Here is a 22,891-nt window from a genome sequence, read left to right on the forward strand (position 1 = left end):
CACCCGACAAGTAGATTTGTAAATATATTAAAGTACTGAACGCATAATAAATGTAGACAGTAAATAATAAAATGTTTCTTATAAATCAACCTTACCATAAAACTTTAAAGTGAAGATGGCAATTCGGGGAGATTTAAGAGGATTATAAACTGGGAATACTCGTCGGTCTGTGTACATATTTGAGTGTCAGTAAGAGCTAGACAGATCCATATTATAAAATCAATATATGTAGGGCATTTAACACGTAATAAGAACGATTAGATAAACTGGTGAATGGATTGAGCCACAAACAAAAACATCTTGGTAGAAAACAAGCAAGTAGGTCGCTTAAGGTAATAACACGTTTACATACAGAAAACTTATCTCTAAAAGGATGAAAATTGGTCGCAAATCATTTAACGATAATTTGATTAAAACACGTATCCTTTTTATCACTACGTTTGATAAGAGGATCTGACAGCATCCCATAAAGGGTTCAGATGAACTTTATGCCACATTATTTTGTCCTCACATTACGTTAGAGGAATATGAAAAAGAAAAAAAAAACAATGACCACGCCCCTTTCGCTCCCTGATGTTTTTTAAATATGACCGATCGCCAGGTGTAATATAGCCACGCCTCGCGCTCACAAACGCACGTGTTTCTATTCAATGTCGGAGCAAACATCGTAGCACACACAATACAAAATGCAAGGTCACGTGCGACTTGATTGACAGCCTCTTGTACTTAAATTCTTATTAGTTGTTATAAAAAATAACCCATTTAGCTTACATACACCGTCTGCGTCTGTACAAATAACTTGGAATTTTTCATTGAATTAAAAATGTCTGTTTTATAACTGTTGCATGGTTTTTAAGATTATGACTGATTGGGTATGGATAGAGGGTTACACCCCTCCTACTGTGATGAGGTATGAGGTCTATAGAGGATCACACCTCTTACTGTGATGAGGTATGAGATCTATAGAGGATCACCCCTCCTACTGTGATGAGTTATGAGATCTATACAGGATCACACTTCCTACTGTGATGAGGTATGAGATCTATAGAGGATCACCCCTCCTACTGTGATGAGTTATGAGATCTATAGAGGATCACCCCTCCTACTGTGATGAGGTATGAGATCTATAGAGGATCACCCCTCCTACTGTGATGAGGTATGAGATCTATAGAGGATCACCCCTCCTACTGTGATGAGGTATGAGATCTAAAGAGGATCACACCTCCTACTGTGCTGAGGTATGAGATCTATAGAGGATCACCCCTCCTACTGTGATGAGGTATGAAATCTAAAGAGGATCACACCTCCTACTGTGATAAGGTATGAGATCTAAAGAGGATCACACCTCCTACTGTGCTGAGGTATGAGATCTATAGAGGATCACCCCTCCTACTGTGATGAGGTATGAAATCTAAAGAGGATCACACCTCCTACTGTGATAAGGTATGAGATCTATAGATGATCACCCCTCCTACTGTGATGAGGTATGAGATCTATAGAGAATCACCCCTCCTACTGTGAAGAGATATGAGATCTATAGAGGATCACCCCTCCTACATGAGATCTATAGAGGATCACCCCTCCTACTGTGATGAGGTATGAGATCTATAGAGGATCACCCCTCCTACTGTGATGAGGTATGAGATCTATAGAGGATCACACCTCCTACTGTGATGAGGTATGAGATCTAAAGAGGATCACACCTCCTACTGTGATAAGGTATGAGATCTATAGATGATCACCCCTCCTACTGTGATGAGGTATGAGATCTATAGAGAATCACCCCTCCTACTGTGAAGAGATATGAGATCTATAGAGGATCACCCTCCTACTGTGATGAGGTATGAGATCTATAGAGGATCACCCCTCCTACTGTGATGAGGTATGAGATCTATAGAGAATCACCCCTCCTACTGTGATGAGGTATGAGATCTATAGAGGATCACCCCCCCCTACTGTGATGAGGTATGAGATCTATAGAGGATCACCCCTCCTACTGTGATGAGGTATGAGATCTATATAGGATCACCCCTCCTACTGTGATGAGATCTATAGAGGACAACCCCTCTTACTGTGATGAGGTATGAGATCTATAGAGGATCACCCTCCTACTGTGATGAGGAATGAGATCTATAGAGGATCACACCTCCTACTGTGATGAGGTATGAGATCTATAGAGGATCACCCCTCCTACTGTGATGAGGTATGAGATCTATAGAGGATCACCCCTCCTACTGTGATGAGGTATGAGATCTATAGAGGATCACACTTCCTACTGTGATGAGGTACGAGATATATAGAGGATCACCCCTCCTACTGTGATGAGGTATGAGATCTATAGAGGATCACCCCTCCTACTGTGATGAGGTATGAGATCTATAGAGGATCACCCCTCCTACTGTGATGAGATCTATAGAAGATCACCCCTCCTACTGTGATGAGGTATGAGATCTATATAGGATCACCCCTCCTACTGTGATGAGATCTATAGAGGACAACCCCTCTTACTGTGATGAGGTATGAGATCTATAGAGGATCACCCTCCTACTGTGATGAGGAATGAGATCTATAGAGGATCACCCCTCCTTCTGTGATGAGGTATGAGATCTATAGAGGATCACACCTCCTACTGTGATGAGGTATGAGATCTATAGAGGATCACCCCTCCTACTGTGATGAGGTATGAGATCTATAGAGGATCACCCCTCCTACTGTGATGAGGTATGAGATCTATAGAGGATCACACTTCCTACAGCGATGAGGTACGAGATATATAGAGGATCACCCCTTCTACTGTGATGAGGTATGAGATCTATAGAGGATCACCCCTCCTACTGTGATGAGGTATGAGATCTATAGAGGATCACCCCTCCTACTGTGATGAGGTATGAGATCTATAGAGGATCACACTTCCTACTGTGATGAGGTATGAGATCTATAGAGGATCACCCCTCCTACTGTGATGAGGTATGAGATCTAAAGAGGATCACACTTCCTACTGTGATGAGGTACGGGATATATAGAGGATCACCCCTCCTACTGTGATGAGGTACGTGATCTATAGAGGATCACCCCTCCTACTGTGAAGAGATATGAGATCTATAGAGGATCACCCTCCTACTGTGATGAGGTATGAGATCTACAGAGGATCACACTTTCTACTGTGATGAGGTATGAGATCTATAGAGGATCACCCCTCCTACTATGAAGAGGTATGAGATCTATAGAGGATCACCCCTCCTACTGTGATGAGATCTATTGAGGATCACCCCTCCTACTGTGATTCTATTGCTACAAGACAGGGATTATAATGTCAATATTTTTGTTAGATCTAATTCTAACATCATTTCACTTATCTTTCCAATCCAATTTATCCTGGTTTGTGCACCATTGCAGCAGTTTGTTTGTACTTTCCCATTATATATTCTTCTACAATAAAATCTTGTCATACTGCCATTTCATTTCCAACAAATGAAGAGGATCATTTTAACCTCAGAATTACACTATAAAGAGGTCCATATAGGATGATATAAGGGCAATTTACAGACAGTATAACAAGATGTTTGTGTACATGGTTCAGAAATGAGGACAGCAAAAAAAAAGAAATTCAAAATTTGATGTTTTAATCATATAAAACATGATATGTACATATTCCACACTCACTCACAAGTAATCGGCTTGATCTCTGTAGGGATGGCCTAATGACAATCAGAATATCTCATTCACACTAATGTACACTATATACAAATAAATATATCTCTCACAAATAAATATTTGGCGTATCAACAAATTTAAATGCCTTATAAAAGCATTATCTATGTACAAATTATAAATGCTGTACAAATAATATCACATATGGCAAGATCTAAGTGGAGAGAGATAGAAAGAGTAGTGTTGTACACAACAGAAACAGAAGATATTATGCACTTTGTGTTCTCAACTACTAAATTTGAGATAATGATGAAATTCACAGTCAGAAAAGTAAGGAAGTCCACTGGGATAATATCACTAACTACAGTAAGTCTGTGACTGGCACAAGTCTGTCTGTCCATGGGGACTAAAAGTCATTCAGAACTAACAATATCACATATTTGACACAATAATTGCACTTTTGACACATCACGTTTTATGCACCATCTTGCTTTGCTGGATTGACAGTGTGTTAATCTACAACATGCCGGGGAAATGAGCCTCGTACAGGTTTGGATGGTGCTTCTGGAACTGTCGCAGTTTCTGCTTCTTTTCCTTCAGGCTGAACTCGGTGTTGTCGAGGATGTTGTTCATCATGGAGACCAGGGCATTCTGGGTACATTCTGTCGTCTGCTGCTCAAACTCCTGGCGTGACACCTGCTGGCAGTATGTGTTTTCTGAGGAGAAAAAATAAAGAGTTTAGTACAAAATCTGTTTATGGATTTAAAACCTTACTCTATAATATATAGGTATTGTTTTCTAAGACAAAATCAACATCACAAATTATTCCTATTATGTGTTGATGTCTTTTGTTACTATTATTTTTTATATCTTATATTTGAGCGTGTAGCTGTTCCTTAAATTTACTAATATTTTATCTTATAACAATATTTTAAGTCATCATATAGGAGTATTGTCATTCAGATAATTTTTTCATAAAGTTTTTTAAACATGATGTTCAGATAATTACCTCTAACTGGTGAGACCTCTCCAGTGCGGAGATCGTCGATGCGAGAGTTAACACGATCACGGATCTCCTTGGGGACGCTGAAGATCTCCTCAACATTCTCAACCATAAAACCAACCAGGATGCGGGCAAGCTTGGGAGCAACCACCTTGTGCTTCATGATAGTATCGGTGAAGGTGTTCAGCAGATGGACCTCATTGTCGTCCTGGTAACAGAAATCACATATTATAGAAATGTTATATGATGTCACAGGGCACTTAAATATGGCCAAAATCTTTATCACTTTGGAACTGGTGATCAAAAATATTATTTCATCATATCAAACCACTAAACCAATGCATTTACTTAATAAAGATTGTTAGCGCAAGTAAAAAAGGAGGGAAAACTCTTTGAATTCAGAGAAAAGTAAAGTACTCTTTTGTCCCTTTTCCTTAGTAAATTCAAGCCGGTTGTAGCTGGGATATAACATTTTATGCATTATAAGAAGATATTATTTTCCACTTGATCTTACCTTGGCATCAATCTGCATGGACTCGTTCTTGACGGCGGACATGAACCTGAGAAGACGCTGGAGTTCTTCCCTGATGTGCCATGGCAGTAGGATCATGTCCAGCTGGAGAGCATCGATGGCCTTCTGGTCAGTCTGCTGCAGGATAAAGTTGAGGACAGCAAGGTGAAGGTCGATGAAGCGCTCCGGAAGTAGGGACTCGTCGAGCTGTGTGGTGTAGTGTTCACTGATGATGTGGAAGGCCTGAAGCTTGGCAGCAGGATTGGTGTCACGGACAAAGCTGTTCTCTAGGATACTGATGCCCTTGGGGAGACACTCGATACAGCTGAGAGCAGACGACATGAAGGGGTCCTGTCCTGTAGAGGGAATGTTCCAGTGCTTGGCTACCACGTTGGAGATGATGAGGTTCTGCTTGATGTACTTCTTACTCGGCTTCTCCTCCACCAACAGGCCGTCCAGGAAAGGAAGGTCAATCAAGGTCAACAGCTGGCACAAGGCTACCTCCTTCCACAATTCCTCCAGAGCTGATAAACAATAAACGATGATGTCACACATATGGAACACACAAAATAGTGACATAAACAATGTGCACACAATAGGGTAAGATTATGCTATAACCTGATACGTCTATTGGTTATCAGAGCATTACTGATGGGTCTGCACTTAATAGTTAAATCAGTACATATCTAAACATTTGTTTTGCTACTCATTCAGAAAAAGGTTTATAAACCATCATGATGCATATGTAGTTAGGATTCACTTAATCAGTGGCACACACAACATGCTAACATTACACTAGTCAGGACTATACATAACACATGCTATCTGTTTGTGATGTGATACTGTGGTGATTCTAAAGCATTGGACAACACTTTCATTCCATATACTGATATCATCTATCTATGTGAATAACAGTCATATCTAAATATCTTATCTATAGCTGGCATACACTAACAAACGCATTCAAAATCTGGTCAGAACTAAGTTTTTTATTTTATTTCAAAAGTGTTTATAAATTCTAAAAAAACAATGAATTTTCACAATTGTAGTTTTGCTTTGCAGATTATTTTTAATTCAGTTTGTCAGTTCTAATATAAATAACACATTCTTTATGAAAACTTTACAACTGACCAGATATTGAACTATAATTGAGTGCTGAGACACCAACCTTCAGGAGATACATCATGCTTCTCCTTCATGCTACGCATCAACATGGACGTGTTGGCACACTTGAGCGAGCTGCGACTACGTCTACGGCTGTACGAGTTCTGTAGCGACATGATCTCTTGCAGCACCTGACCTTTCTTGTTGACGGCGATGGGGTTACAGATCACTCCATCCTCGATCAGGTCTGGCTCCACGCTCGGGTCAATTCTGAAACATGGAAAGAGATCTTATAATACGTGGTTCATACATCATTGGCATACTTCTATTGTAATTACTTCTATTGTAATTACTTTTATTGTAATTACTTTTATTGTACATTATTTTTACCATTACATTCACAAAATTAGGAAGCTTTTATCATTTACTTGATTTGATCATTGAACAATACATGAATGGACAAAATGTTCTCGTCCTCAGATATAGACCTATTGAGTTTTTACTACATGTCTACAAATTTTTTTTTCTCAGTTATATTAAGATTGGATAAAGTGTTATCATACTGTATAGAGAACATTTTTTTCTATTTCAATGATACATTGAGGGATTCACTTTGAAAGATCTCAAAACATTTTCATAGGAAATGCTATATTTATTATCTGTGTAACAGTATACACATAATTACTACGGAACACTTACCTCATCTCGTCAGTCTTGCTGCGGCAGTCGACGACAATAGAGTAGTTCTGGTCCTCATCCGACTCCTCTGACTCGACGATGCGGTTCTCCTCCTCGTGTTCCAGATCAGGGCCTACAAAGCGGTACAGCTTGCTGTGACTATCATCGAAGGTCTTCTTGATCTCGCTGGTCCTGGAGCTGACCGGGCTGAACACATTACGATCCATCAGAGATTGACAGAGCTGTTAAATTGAGAAAATATAAATTATACTTACAAGGTTTAAACCATTTTTCTCTTGGGCCAACATTGCTTATCACAAGGACATGTGGTCATTTATAAATGTAAAATCAATTACTTCTATGTATCTTATTCCAGTTCTGTAATTTTGAAATCAGTTTTTTTTACCACATACAATAAGTAGATATTCCATCATAGAGGATGATATTTCTGACTGGAATTCATATTTGGTGCCATTATAATGTATATTTTATTTCACTAATGTCATACAGATATAATTACTTGCCAAAATACTTACAGTGTCATCTGCATATACTTCTATTATAATATTCTATAATGCACTTATTTATTTATAATATTCATGAACATTATATAAAAACAAATTTCCTTGTATATGATAACTGTCTAATTTGTGCTGTGTACTGACCTTGATAGCCTTTTCCCGTGAGAGGTCGCTGCTGAAGGTGTTACGGTCACTAAGGAGGTAGTGTAGAACCACGTCCACTGCATCTGTCCCGCAGAAACAGTTCTCGTAGGTACGCATCTTGTAGCGGCGACGCTTCACCTCAACCTTGGACTTAAGGTGTTCGATGATCTCGTTCCATATCTGAGTGGCACGGAATGGCCCTGTAAAAGGAAAACAATAATTAGCATGGTTTGATAAATAGTATTAATAATTCTTACCAATCACTACTGATCTCCTACATCTATAAAGATATACACAACAAGAGATTTGGTCACAATATTCAGGCAATAATATTATTAATAATGTAATAAAATGTTCTGAATTTAAACAGTGTTAATCTTTTATAAAAATATAAAACAAGTTTTTGTTTACTGTAACTTTACAGGGCAAATAATCACTTCATTTACATGGAATGTTTGAGCATTATATCAAAATTATTTAACATTAATTAACATGATTTCTAAAGCCTTGTTTTGATTTTATCAAAGTTAACAGTAGAGTGTAAAGTTAATTACGTAATGAATATCTTAATTTGTTAGATATTATAAAATGTCATTTGAAAACTAAAGTGATAGCCTGTAAAAAAGGCTAAACATAGAATATATGGGAATACAATGGCACCAAATATTAAATCCAAGTCTACCTCTCCTGGTGGAGTTAATGGTCATACTGGTGTCCAATGTCCTAGTCATGATGTAGAAATGGTAGATCTCTTTAGATCACAGACAGTATAACAGTGATACCAACAGCTCAATATAAACCTCAAACTTGTCAACTTTATCTTATTAGTGTGCTTCTGATTTGCTGACCACTGAGTGGAATGACCATTCCTGATATTGACCAGTATATATATGGTGTGTGGTCAGTGTGTTTGGACTACAATGTCCAGTAAATTGAGTACCTGGTGACATATGTTATGGAGGAATAGTTGTGGCCAGAAAAACACCCTACCCTAAATAAACCTCAGTATCACAACACTGACCACATGCTTGACCATTAGTACTAACACAACATCCCCTACCCTACAAGGTGCCAGTACAATGTTGTTACTACATCTTAACCAATGATAATCTTGAGTTGATATTTCACCTGAGATGAGTATAAGGAGAAGATAATCACACTTGCTCCCTCAACCTGTTTTCCCAGTTATAAGCTGTTTATGTTAAACCTCCTCAACACCTTTACATTTCTGACCATATGTTGACTTTTGTACCATTAGGTGTAATTGTTACCTATAATATCCCAGACATTGTGGAACTTTTCTCATATACACAGGAAGTAGTTCAAAGATACAAGGTTCCCACCAGGTAGGTTAATTCCATAAAAGGACTATTAATTAATGAAGTGTTAATTATCTATTTCCAATCATTTATACAGGAAATGGGATTGATATAGAAAAACCTCTTTAAACAACTATATTATTATTCTCTTTATTTCCTCTATTTTGCAGATTACCTTAATAGAATAACATACATTTTTTATGTCATGTGACCTAACATACACTCAGTTCTTCAGAATAGACATAAAATAATTATCATTAAAACCAAGAACACATAATGTAGCTTTACTATGTCTTATCTCATTTTCGTGTGTGTACATCAGCTTGCAATGAGTTTTTTTTTTTTATTTTCTGGCAGGGACATTTTGATATACAGTGTATTGTCTGTGATGTTTTCCATGTTTTAATTATTATAAGTCTATGACTCTAAATATCATTAAATAGAGATAATTATTAATAATAACAATAATTAATAATTTGTCATGGAATTTTGTAGATTTTTAATACAAATTGAAAGTTAACATTATATTTAATATAATTTCCGATAGCAAAAATTTTATTCCTAGAATAAATAATATAGAATATTAAAATAGTCAATAGCTAGAAGCTGTTGAATAGTTTGGAGTGAATGTATGATTGTAGGAAAAATGTTTGTTATCAAACAAAGAAATAATTCCTTTTATACATGTAAGAAAAAAGAATCTTTGTTCTAAGAAATACAATTTTCATCTAATTTTAATGAATGATCAATTAAAATTATTTGAAATGATGATAAAATGAACTATTTTCAGAAAAAAATGCATCATTTTTTTCCCAATGCAGAAAATTGATGTTTCAGTCAAGATGTAGTATTTAAAGGCAAGGAAGTTCCCTGGGAACATGAATAATAGTAATATATATATATATATATATAATAAGGTAAAGCAAAGTACTATCAAAGTTGTGATGTTCCATTTTCTGTGTGTATATATTCGTTTTCACATGATGATGCACTTATATATTTGCAACATGTATTTGTGCTAATAAAGAATTAATTAGGTTTAACATGAAATGGAAAATGACTCAAATGACATATAAACAGCACAAGTGATAGCGAAATACAAATTTCAGAATGTTAGAAAATGACTTAAATGCATTGAGGGTATAATATATCAATGTCTAAATCAATGTGATAATCAGTCAAGAATCTCCATCTAAACTACACATTATAACCCCCTGTATCTATACAGAAAGCTCATTATAATTATGTCCCTTAAATTTAAGGCATGGAAAGATCAAATGAGAAATAACTACAATGTTCAGAAATTGATATCGCATCAAGATGAATAAAAACATTTTCAACAAAACACTTCTGAAATATCAACTGTTAATTTGGAAGAATCTTTAATGGCTTCAGAAAAGTTTAAATAAAAATTATTTTTTTTAAAGTTTATACATTTTCTTCAATTTTTGTAACTAACAATTATTTAAAGAATGTTGTATTTTTATCTCCTATTGACAATATAATTATATTATAATTTTATTATGTATGATAATTTTATCCTGAAAAAAAAATTTGGCATTCCAATGATTATTTTTTCTTTAATATCTAAATATCATACTAGAGTTAGCTATCTTTTCCTAAATTCATAAGCAGCTATCTTTTTCTTCAATTTATCTAACACTTTTTTTACCCTATCAGAAAATGTGTAGTATAAATTCAAATAATGTGAGTCACAATCATTTTTGTTTTCAATTGACAATACAATATGCCTTTGAAAATTTTAATAAAGAAATTGCATTTAGCAAAATGTATAATTAAATCTTTATAAACAAAGCCAACAAGTTTAACAATGATAAAACTATCTTTTTAAATGAATTATTTTAATTTAAAGATGCTCTACTGCCGACAAAGCATAGACGATACTCATCATTTAAACAATAATTGATGTTTAATCATGCCTATATGTCTATTAAACACAAAAATTAATTAGAAATAATTTATTTTACTTCTGATGCATAGAATATAGCGCCATGGATTTTTTTCCGGATACAATTAGTTTTAATATTATTAATTTGAATTAAAATTAGAAGCTCAAACTTAAAATGTTGGTAATGGTGTAAAGTAAGTAATTTTTGAAACTGAAGAAAATACAAATTGATCCTGTTTTTGATAGAGAAAAAATTCCATTTGTCAGTGGTGTAGCATATTAAATATTTATTTCAGAAATTAACTTATTTATGTTATTCCAATTTGAAAAAAAAAATGAAAAAATAATTTATTAAAAAACAACTTCAATATTACATATGTAAATATTTGGCTTTGAACTGTACCTTTAATTCCAGCTGGTGAGCTTGTCATTGCGTTGGTAACAGAGCTGGACAACAACCTAACCTTACTGGGGCTATCACACACAGCAGGTGACCACAGAAATCTCATCCTTATATAAATATAAATCACTGACAACTAACAAATGTCCTTACTCTATTCTACCCTGAATCTTAATGATGCTGTAGAGACTGTGCACCTGTAATTTATGATGACCCTACCTGTACTCCACAGGTAAGACATTGACACCAATATACAAATTCTCACGCTCCAGTGATTGACATCCTTGGCAGTAAACAAGAAGATGTTTTCTCAGCAATCCTGATGAGATTAGTGACCTGTTACCAGGTGAGACTCAGCTTAATTGGTATTTGGAAGGAGTATACTGATTATAATGACAGGTAACTTCTGTATGTTATTTACAGAGAGTATTGCCAATACCCTATTATACTGACAGGTCTTGTTATGCATCAATGAACATCATACAATCTGTCCCATTCAAAAGGGACAAAAAATGTATATAAGAACTGATTTTGTTTTGTATTTTTTGGTTAAATTGCTTCAAGAGAAAATAGGACCATTTAAAAAAAATATAATTGCTCACATTTTTTTGGCAAACAAAAATGTGATGTTCATATATTTGTATTGAGAGTGTTTAGTTTGTGTGCATATTGTGAATCTAAATGAAATATCCCATATAAATTAGTTACAATGCAATCACCAGTACTGGTAATTATACCAAACAATAACCCAGTATTCATCTAATTATTTGTTAAAGTACAAAACAAGTAATTATGATGAAGTTTTTTGCTTCCAATGAAATCATACCACTTTGAGTTAAAACTGAAACACATGTTATTACTAAAGGTGTCCATTAACAGTCTACAGGGGTCCTAATGAAGCACAACACAGCAATCAATGAGTAACAACAGCTAGCCTAATTACAGTTCATTACAAGGTTGTCATTGGTGTTGAACTGTTCATTTATAAAGATGACAATACAATCTTTAAAAATTACATATTATAATCTCTCGTCAAAATCTGTCTGCGTACGAAGAAATTAATTTAAAGTATAGCAATCCTAAAACGTCCTCCCGGCTGACTATGTCCGTGGTTACATTTCCACGCAGCCTCGCTTTCAATGCTTTCAACTTTCTTTATTTCAGTGGTCTGAACTGGGAAATGTAAGCAGAACTTGACCGTCGTATTAATATGTGAGAACTTTTGGAAGGCCAATGAACGCATTTAGACTGGTTTTCTTTGCCCGACTATTCACTTTAAAGATATCAAATTTTTCGTAATTTAAATAATGGATAATCTTGATTTAAATTCATGGTCTGTAAAAGTTTAATGTATTTTCTGTATAACAGGCATTAAATATTGAGTGCATAAATTAATTTTATACTAGTTTTAAAACTTGTTTACAAATTCATAACCTGATCATATCTAATCCGTTGTAAACAATAGATAATATCATTGTGAAAAAAATGAAATCAAATTTATAGTAATTATATAATAAGCAGTTTTTAAACAGGTTTTATCCTTAATTAGACTGAAAAAGTTTTATAAATCCTTGGAAATGATAACACTAATTTAATCTGAATAATGTATTAATTAACTGATATACATGTTTTCAGTTCCAAGAGAGCATTGTTAGATTATGATTTTAAAACACTTAATTCAAATATAATCTAGAATTTCAATATAATAACACATTTTTGCCAGATAAGGAAACATTTTATTATATAAAAAAATTGTATCAAAATAATAAATTATAATTTATTAATTTTGGTTGAATTTATATTTTATGGCTTTTTTAAGTTTTTATTCTTTCAACACAAACAGACAAACTTGTCACCAACAAAATGGGTATGAATATTTTGCAGTTGACACAGATAATGTAGACTAATTTATTGTGACCTAGATATTAACCTTGACAGGTGTAGACAGTTACAGCAGGTGGTAGCTTTAACACCTGGTCAGTACAAAAGGATGGAGCTATATAGAGTAGCTTTACCTATGGTTATATCAACAATCTAAAATATGTAGATTTATAGTGCTCAGCAATCCAAATAACCATACCTATATATCACTATTAAATCAAAGTAAATGTATATTTATAACTTTTTATATCAATCACCATTTAATATGGCATTATTAATTTTTGTTTTTAGATGTAAATACAGGGATATTAAATTTAGATTGTATAATTTCTCAGAAAAGACTGTGTATTCCATTCCTTTGTACAGCTTAATATTAAAATATCATTCATTATGTACAAGATAATATCTTACACTAGTTTGATGACCAAATCCCAATTATGTTGAGACTGTAAGTGAATTGTAAGATTTATGCATGGATGTAAACAATAAACAGATAACTAACCTGATGGTATACAGGTGATCTTGATATAACAAGATTTGTGGATGTAAACAATAAACAGATAACTAACCTGGTGGTATACAGGTGATCTTGATATAACAAGATTTGTGGATGTAAACAATAAACAGATAACTAACCTGGTGGTATACAGGTGATCTTGATATAACAAGATTTGTGGATGTAAACAATAAACAGATAACTAACCTGGTGGTATACAGGTGATCTTGATATAACAAGATTTGTGGATGTAAACAATAAACAGATAACTAACCTGATGGTATACAGGTGATCTTGATTGGATGTAAACAATAAACAGATAACTAACCTGATGGTATACAGGTGATCTTGATATAACAAGATTTGTGGATGTAAACAATAAACAGATAACTAACCTGATGGTATACGTGGTGATCTTGATATTACAGTCATGATGATGGTGTAGAGGAATTAAATACAGATATAGCACTAAACTATGTGAGCACTTGTCCTGGGCCTATGATGGAGCTTGAATAAAATCTAAGTGTAAAATGATGAATGTGAACCACTTGTAATATATATACCCCATTACCCAGCAGGAAGTCTAATTACTGAGGTCAGAACAAAGGAAACACCAATCTCACCTGTTAATTGGTAAATCTACCTGTTCCAGGTGATCAAACAGTGATTCTTACACCTGTGTCTGTTTGATTGTGTTAATTAAACATGTGTTTTCTCACCATTTACCTACCCTGTAGGGTGTCTTTGATCCCCCTAAGCCATACTTTCGATTTTATCTGTCCTTTTCAATTAGCTGTTATCTTGTATCAACTCCAGGAAACATATATGGCACATGTAACTAATTATCTTTTGATTGTAATTAAGAAACTTGACATGTCTGTTGATTTTAAACATTTATTATCTATAACTTTGATAGATATTTACAATATTTAGTGTTTACTGGTTATCATTGCTTTCCTTTATAATATATATAATACTGGTACATTTAAAATAAACTATATCTATTTGTACATGTATACATATGCTGGTTATATTGCTTTCCTTTAAAATTATATATTACATTTAATTTAAAATAAATTATATCCATTTGTACATGTATACATATGCTGGTTATATTGCTTTCCTTTAAAATTATATATTACATTTAATCTAAAATAAATTATATCCATTTGTACATGTATACATATGCTATTATTCAAGTCCTTTTATACCAGGTATTTCATATAAGAAATGTAACATGTATTTTTACAGAATCTTCACCAGCAGAAACAATAAAGTTGAGTGTTACACTGGGATATATATAGCTATGTGTTCCTCTAGCTAGTTTATTGATATATAGTATATGTACAGATACAGTGAGATATATGGCTAATTTCTGTGGGAATAGTCTTGCTCACATATAAAATGTCCTGAATTGCTTTCTTACACATCTATATTATTAGTCTTGATATCCTTGTTATCAAGTTTATATTTATTTGTGCTTATTTCAAGTTTTTATTGAAACTAATTACAAAGTTTAAGTATTTTGCTCACAAAAACAGAAGTTTGTAAGACCTACGTTTACTTCATCAAACCTTATACCAAATCATACAGAACACTGCAGGTATCCCGATCAATAGTTTCATATACAATGTACACTGACCACCAATTGTGTCAATAACATCAGTTTTCCTTATATCCTATATTTAGATCCACAGAAAAAAATTGTCTACACAGATTAAATAGAGTTTGCAATTTGACAAATGTAAAGTTTGATTTAATTGCCATCCTAGCTGGTGCTGCTGTCTCCATAGTTATAGTTCCCTAAAAGATTGGTATATTCTACTATAAAGTTTGGTTTTATTAGTTTAACTTCCTCCTAACAGTCAGGCTCATGGACGTGCCAGGTTTATTGGTGGAGAAAAGACAGAGAAAAACCATTGACCAGCAGTCAGTATCTGGCAACTGCCGCACATGGGATGCGAACTCACAACCCAAAGGTGGAGGGCTTGTGGTAATATGTCGGGACATGTATCTTAACCACTCGACCATCGTAGCCCCATTTTAAAGTAGATGAAAATATTGCCAGAATAACAGAACATCCTCCAACATATAGCTATGGCAATTACTTTTCAAAATAAACACAAAATAGAATGGGTATATGTTAGCTATTCCTTTCTAACAACAAATTTAACAAAAGGCACACAGGCCTTAAAGGTCATCTGGCTTCCTTGTGTGAAGTCATATAGGAAATTAAATAGATATGGTGTCATAGTAGCCATCTTGGATTTGGGATCAACCAGAGATTTAACAACTGAACACTTGGTCAATATCAAATCAGGATCTTTTCAGGCAAGTTTCAGCCAAATGGCACGGTGAGAAGAAGTTCAAACTGTATTTTCAAGATGGCTGTAACGGCCATCTTGGATTTTGGATTGACCCAAAAAAATAACAACAATTTGATGGGACCAGGATCATGTGATCATGAGTGAAGTTTTATCAGAATTCGTTGATGATTTTCAAGTTTCCGTCTGGAAACAATTTTTTTTTGAAACAATCTATTTTAGTAACAGTGACCTTTGTTGTTGATGACTTTTTGACCCCAAACTCAATCCCAAGCTGTATTTTCCCATATGCTACCATTGTGTGAAATTTGATCAAAATCCATCAATTCGTTCTCAAGTTATCATCTGGAAACCAAATCCGGACGGACTGATGGACGGACAGTTTGACAGACAGACAGACAGACAGACAGACAGAAGGGAACAAACATGATAGTCACTTCCAGTTTCACCAGCAGAGGACTAACAATCTATTTTCAGTAGCAGTGACCTTTCTAGTTGACCTTCAAGCTGTTCATGTGTTCTAAAATTATAATCCAGAAACTAAAATTTGTAAAACAATCTATTTTCAGTAAGTGACCTTTGTGGTTGACCTTTTGACTCCTAATTCAATCCAATGCTTTTTTTTCTCTCATATGCTACCATTGCGTGAAGTTTGATAAAAATTTGTTAATGTTTTCAAGTTATCGTCTGGATTTTTTTTTTTTTTTTTTAAACAATCTATTCTTAGTAACAGTAACCTTTGTAGTTGACCTTTTAACACCAAATTCAATCCCAATCTGTATTTTCCTTTATGCTACCATTGTGCGTAGTTTGATCAAAATCTGTTGATGTTAGTTTTTCTCAAGTTAATTATCGTCTAGAAACAATTTTTTTTGAAACAATCTAATTTTAGTAACAGTGACTTTTGTAGTTGACTTTTTTACCCCAAATTCAATCCCAAGCTGTGAATGCCGCATATTTCCCATATGCTGCCAATGTGTGTTATTTGATCAAAATCCATCAATTCTTTCTCAAGTTATTGTTTGGAAACGAAAATCCGGACACATCTTCCCATATTCAAAGCTATGGGCCCCATTCCCAAAGCAGTGAAAAAAAGCTCTGATGTAACTATTGTATGAAGTTTGAACAAATTTTGTTCATGTGTTCTCAAGTTATAAAAAAAATCCGTAAACTAAAATTTGTAAAACAATCTATTTTTAGTAACAGTGACCTTTGTAGTTGACCTTTTGACCCCTAATTCAATCCAATGCTGTATTTTCTCATTTGCTACCATTGTGAGAAGTTTGATCAGAATTCGTTGATGTTTTCTCAAGTCACCGTCTGAAAATGAAATTTATTTGAAACAATCTATTTAGTAAGAGTGACCTTTGTTGTTGACCTGTTGACACCAAACTCAATCCCAAGCTGTATTTTCCCATATGCTACCATTGTGTGAAATTTGATCAAAATCCATCAATTCGTTCTTAAGTTATCATCTGAAAACCAAATCCGGACAGACGGGAACAAACACTATAGTCCCGTTCGGTTTCACTAGCAGGGGACTAATAACAATTGGTTGGGACCATTCAGAACTCGTTTGCTATCTAATTTAACAATGCAATGAAAATTAATGTACAGTAAGATAAAATAATGTTTGAAATTTTCTTTTGTTTTGTAAATATTTGAGGATAAAAAGAATTCATTCACTATTACGTTTTGACAAACATTATTAAATGATCGGACAAGGGACATGATCAAGGTGATTGGTTAAGGTACTCTATAAAAAGCTGACCAGTATGAACATCTGTACAGTATTATGATAAAGATAATCCTGAGATTATCAACAAACAAGAACAGAATGTTTAATTCCCCTGAGCTGATTACTAGTGATTATTCTGATACAGCTGGTATACATATATATATATATATATACATATATGGACATAATCGACATATACGCAGAGGTGAAGGTGTAAAAAGTGGTACTCTACAAGCTTGACCTCCAGCTTGCCTTAACAGAAAACAGATATTTGTCAAAAGATTCCAGCAAAGTTGACCCTATCTATATAGAGTGAGCTAACTGATATCAAAGTCAGAAATGTTACCAGCCAGAGCCTTTCTACTTAAACAATTTAGTCACTCAAACACGAGGTTTAACTGGATACATGAGAGGGGAGGTCTAGTCAATCAGACACTTGGTTTAACTGGATACATGAGAGGGGAGGTCTAGTCACACAGACACTCGGTTTTACTGGATAAATGAGAGGGGAGATCTAGTTACTCAGACATTTGGTTTAACTGGATACATGGGGGGGGGGGGGGGGGGGGGCGAGATCTAGTTACTCAGACACTCAGTTTAACTGGATACATGAGAGGGGAGATCTAGTCACTCAGACACTCAGTTTAACTGGATACATGAGAGGGGAGATCTAGTCACTCAGACACTCAGTTAAACTGAGTGTCTGAGTAACTAGATCTCGCCCCCCCCCATGTATCCAGTTAAACCAAATGTCTGAGTAACTAGATCTCCCCTCTCATTTATCCAGTAAAACCGAGTGTCTGTGTGACTAGACCTCCCCTCTCATGTAAACTGGATACATGAGAGGGGAGATCTAGTCACTCAGACACTCAGTTTAACTGGATACATGAGAGGGGAGATCTAGTCACTCAGACACTCAGTTTAACTGGATACATGGGAGTGGAGATTTAGTCACTCAGACACTCAGTTTAACTGGATACATGGGAGTGGAGATCTAGTCACTCAGACACTCAGTTTAACTGGATACATGAGAGGGGAGATCTAGTCACTCACACACTCAGTTTAACTGGATACATGAGAGAGGAGATCTAGTCACTCAGACAATCAGTTTAACTGGATACAAAGAAGGGGGAGATTTAGTCACTCAGACACTAAGTTAAACTGGATACATGAGAGGGAAGATTTAGTCACTCAGACACTAAGTTTAACTGGATAAATGAGAGGGAAGATTTAGTCACTCAGACACTCAGTTTAACTGGATACATGGGAGTGGAGATCTAGTCACTCAGACACTCAGTTTAACTGGATACATGGGAGTGGAGATTTAGTCACTCAGACACTCAGTTTAACTGGATACAAATAAGGGGGAGATCTAGTCACTCACACACTCAGTATAACTGGATACATGGGAGGGGAGATCTAGTCACTCATACACTCAGTTTAACTGAATACATGAGAGGAGAGATCTAGTCACTCAGATACTCAGTTTAACTGGATACATGGGAGGGGAGATCTAGTCACTCACACACTCAATTTAACTGGATACATGGGAGGGGAGATCAAGTCACTCAGACACTCAGTTTAACTGGATACATTTCAACAAATTTTATTTCGAATAACGAAAAAGGATTAAACAACAGGCATTGCCTATATTAGTTTTCTCCTAGTAACAATGAGTATATACGTATGATTCAACAAAGTTCTAATTTTAAACATATTCATGAACATATACTGTAGCAATTGTATTGATGAATAACGTTGGGATAAGGACAGCATTTAAGATAGCATCTCCAATATACTTATGTGCGAAATTTATTGTTTTTCAAAATATATATAATCATAATTTAGAGATTAGAATATAATATAAATGACTGGATCTATCCACACATAGGATACAGACCTAAATGTCAATAATGGCTTATTTGCCAGTGGTCATCCACCTATGTATTTTTGGATCCAGTCAGGGATAATATATTCAAGGTTTAGTAATAAAATAACTGTACTATCACTGAAGATGGAATATATCATTAATATCAATGGATTTGAATGAGATGAAGTTAATTTAGATTCAAGATATTTTGAATAAATACATAATCTTGATATTGTCCTTATTTCATAAACTAACCTTACTTATTACATAAACAAACAGTTATGTATTCTTTCATAAAAATCCGTAAACTAAAATTTGTAAAACAATCTATTTTTAGTAACAGTGACCTTTGTAGTTGACCTTTTGACCCCTAATTCAATCCAATGCTGTATTTTCTCATTTGCTACCATTGTGAGAAGTTTGATCAGAATTCGTTGATGTTTTCTCAAGTCACCGTCTGAAAATGAAATTTATTTGAAACAATCTATTTAGTAAGAGTGACCTTTGTTGTTGACCTGTTGACACCAAACTCAATCCCAAGCTAGTATTTTCCCATATGCTACCATCATCTGAAAACCAAATCCGGACAGACGAGAACAAACACTATAGTCCCGTTCGGTTTCACTAGCAGGGGACTAATAACAATTGGTTGGGACCATTCAGAACTCGTTTGCTATCTAATTTAACAATGCAATGAAAATTAATGTACAGTAAGATAAAATAATGTTTGAAATTTTCTTTTGTTTTGTAAATATTTGAGGATAAAAAGAATTCATTCACTATTACGTTTTGACAAACATTATTAAATGATCGGACAAGGGACATGATCAAGGTGATTGGTTAAGGTACTCTATAAAAAGCTGACCAGTATGAACATCTGTACAGTATTATGATAAAGATAATCCTGAGATTATCAACAAACAAGAACAGAATGTTTAATTCCCCTGAGCTGATTACTAGTGATTATTCTGATACAGCTGGTATACATATATATATATATATATACATATATGGACATAATCGACATATACGCAGAGGTGAAGGTGTAAAAAGTGGTACTCTACAAGCTTGACCTCCAGCTTGCCTTAACAGAAAACAGATATTTGTCAAAAGATTCCAGCAAAGTTGACCCTATCTATATAGAGTGAGCTAACTGATATCAAAGTCAGAAATGTTACCAGCCAGAGCCTTTCTACTTAAACAATTTAGTCACTCAAACACGAGGTTTAACTGGATACATGAGAGGGGAGGTCTAGTCAATCAGACACTTGGTTTAACTGGATACATGAGAGGGGAGGTCTAGTCACACAGACACTCGGTTTTACTGGATAAATGAGAGGGGAGATCTAGTTACTCCCCCGAGATCTAGTTACTCAGACACTCAGTTTAACTGGATACATGAGAGGGGAGATCTAGTCACTCAGACACTCAGTTTAACTGGATACATGAGAGGGGAGATCTAGTCACTCAGACACTCAGTTAAACTGAGTGTCTGAGTAACTAGATCTCGCCCCCCCCCATGTATCCAGTTAAACCAAATGTCTGAGTAACTAGATCTCCCCTCTCATTTATCCAGTAAAACCGAGTGTCTGTGTGACTAGACCTCCCCTCTCATGTAAACTGGATACATGAGAGGGGAGATCTAGTCACTCAGACACTCAGTTTAACTGGATACATGAGAGGGGAGATCTAGTCACTCAGACACTCAGTTTAACTGGATACATGGGAGTGGAGATTTAGTCACTCAGACACTCAGTTTAACTGGATACATGGGAGTGGAGATCTAGTCACTCAGACACTCAGTTTAACTGGATACATGAGAGGGGAGATCTAGTCACTCACACACTCAGTTTAACTGGATACATGAGAGAGGAGATCTAGTCACTCAGACAATCAGTTTAACTGGATACAAAGAAGGGGGAGATTTAGTCACTCAGACACTAAGTTAAACTGGATACATGAGAGGGAAGATTTAGTCACTCAGACACTAAGTTTAACTGGATAAATGAGAGGGAAGATTTAGTCACTCAGACACTCAGTTTAACTGGATACATGGGAGTGGAGATCTAGTCACTCAGACACTCAGTTTAACTGGATACATGGGAGTGGAGATTTAGTCACTCAGACACTCAGTTTAACTGGATACAAATAAGGGGGAGATCTAGTCACTCACACACTCAGTATAACTGGATACATGGGAGGGGAGATCTAGTCACTCATACACTCAGTTTAACTGAATACATGAGAGGAGAGATCTAGTCACTCAGATACTCAGTTTAACTGGATACATGGGAGGGGAGATCTAGTCACTCACACACTCAATTTAACTGGATACATGGGAGGGGAGATCAAGTCACTCAGACACTCAGTTTAACTGGATACATTTCAACAAATTTTATTTCGAATAACGAAAAAGGATTAAACAACAGGCATTGCCTATATTAGTTTTCTCCTAGTAACAATGAGTATATACGTATGATTCAACAAAGTTCTAATTTTAAACATATTCATGAACATATACTGTAGCAATTGTATTGATGAATAACGTTGGGATAAGGACAGCATTTAAGATAGCATCTCCAATATACTTATGTGCGAAATTTATTGTTTTTCAAAATATATATAATCATAATTTAGAGATTAGAATATAATATAAATGACTGGATCTATCCACACATAGGATACAGACCTAAATGTCAATAATGGCTTATTTGCCAGTGGTCATCCACCTATGTATTTTTGGATCCAGTCAGGGATAATATATTCAAGGTTTAGTAATAAAATAACTGTACTATCACTGAAGATGGAATATATCATTAATATCAATGGATTTGAATGAGATGAAGTTAATTTAGATTCAAGATATTTTGAATAAATACATAATCTTGATATTGTCCTTATTTCATAAACTAACCTTACTTATTACATAAACAAACAGTTATGTATTCTTTCATATGTGATAATTTGAATATATCATTATAATATGTTAAACAATATAAATTAGGTGCCATAAATTACATGCCAATCAGAAAAAAGGGGGAGGGGGGAGAAGGGGGAGAGAGTAGAGTAGGTGACCATATTTAAAATAAAGTGTGCTATGTATTAATGCTATTTTTAGTAAGGAAAAATATAAAAAGCAGATCGCAGATCAATATTGGGATGATATCAAGATCTATACAGGTAAAAATCGATTGGTAGCTCTAATGAACTCAATGACACTATCAAATATGTTTAAATTGGTTAATCTATTACAAGTTTCACAGCCAGACAAAAGCATATTTAAGTTATAATGATTACGATTTTGATTTAGACCGAGTAATTTCTCTCTTAGTATTCTTCGAG

General features: G+C 34.8%; 1 protein-coding gene across 2 annotated transcripts in view; it reads right to left on the bottom strand.

Annotated features, from left to right (window-relative positions):
• Positions 1 to 3,602: 3,602 nt before the first annotated feature.
• LOC138307681 (DEP domain-containing protein 7-like) overlaps positions 3,603 to 22,891 on the bottom strand; it is a 35,494-nt gene continuing 16,205 nt past the window's right edge. The window contains exons 1-7 of one of the 2 annotated variants that reach the window (XM_069248525.1): positions 11,460 to 11,597; positions 7,613 to 7,812; positions 6,969 to 7,189; positions 6,334 to 6,539; positions 5,169 to 5,689; positions 4,661 to 4,862; positions 3,603 to 4,367 (exon numbers count right to left, since the gene is read on the bottom strand). In XM_069248525.1, coding sequence (XP_069104626.1) covers positions 4,168 to 4,367; positions 4,661 to 4,862; positions 5,169 to 5,689; positions 6,334 to 6,539; positions 6,969 to 7,189; positions 7,613 to 7,812; positions 11,460 to 11,481 — 1,572 coding nt within the window. In that variant the 5' untranslated portion in view covers positions 11,482 to 11,597 and the 3' untranslated portion in view covers positions 3,603 to 4,167. Of the gene's footprint in view, positions 4,368 to 4,660; positions 4,863 to 5,168; positions 5,690 to 6,333; positions 6,540 to 6,968; positions 7,190 to 7,612; positions 7,813 to 11,459; positions 11,598 to 22,891 lie in introns of those variants that run through there. The other variant, XM_069248517.1, reaches the window with a different exon arrangement.

Source organism: Argopecten irradians, chromosome 1 (genome assembly GCF_041381155.1).
Source record: "Argopecten irradians isolate NY chromosome 1, Ai_NY, whole genome shotgun sequence".
NCBI classification, from domain to species: Eukaryota; Metazoa; Mollusca; class Bivalvia; order Pectinida; family Pectinidae; genus Argopecten; species Argopecten irradians.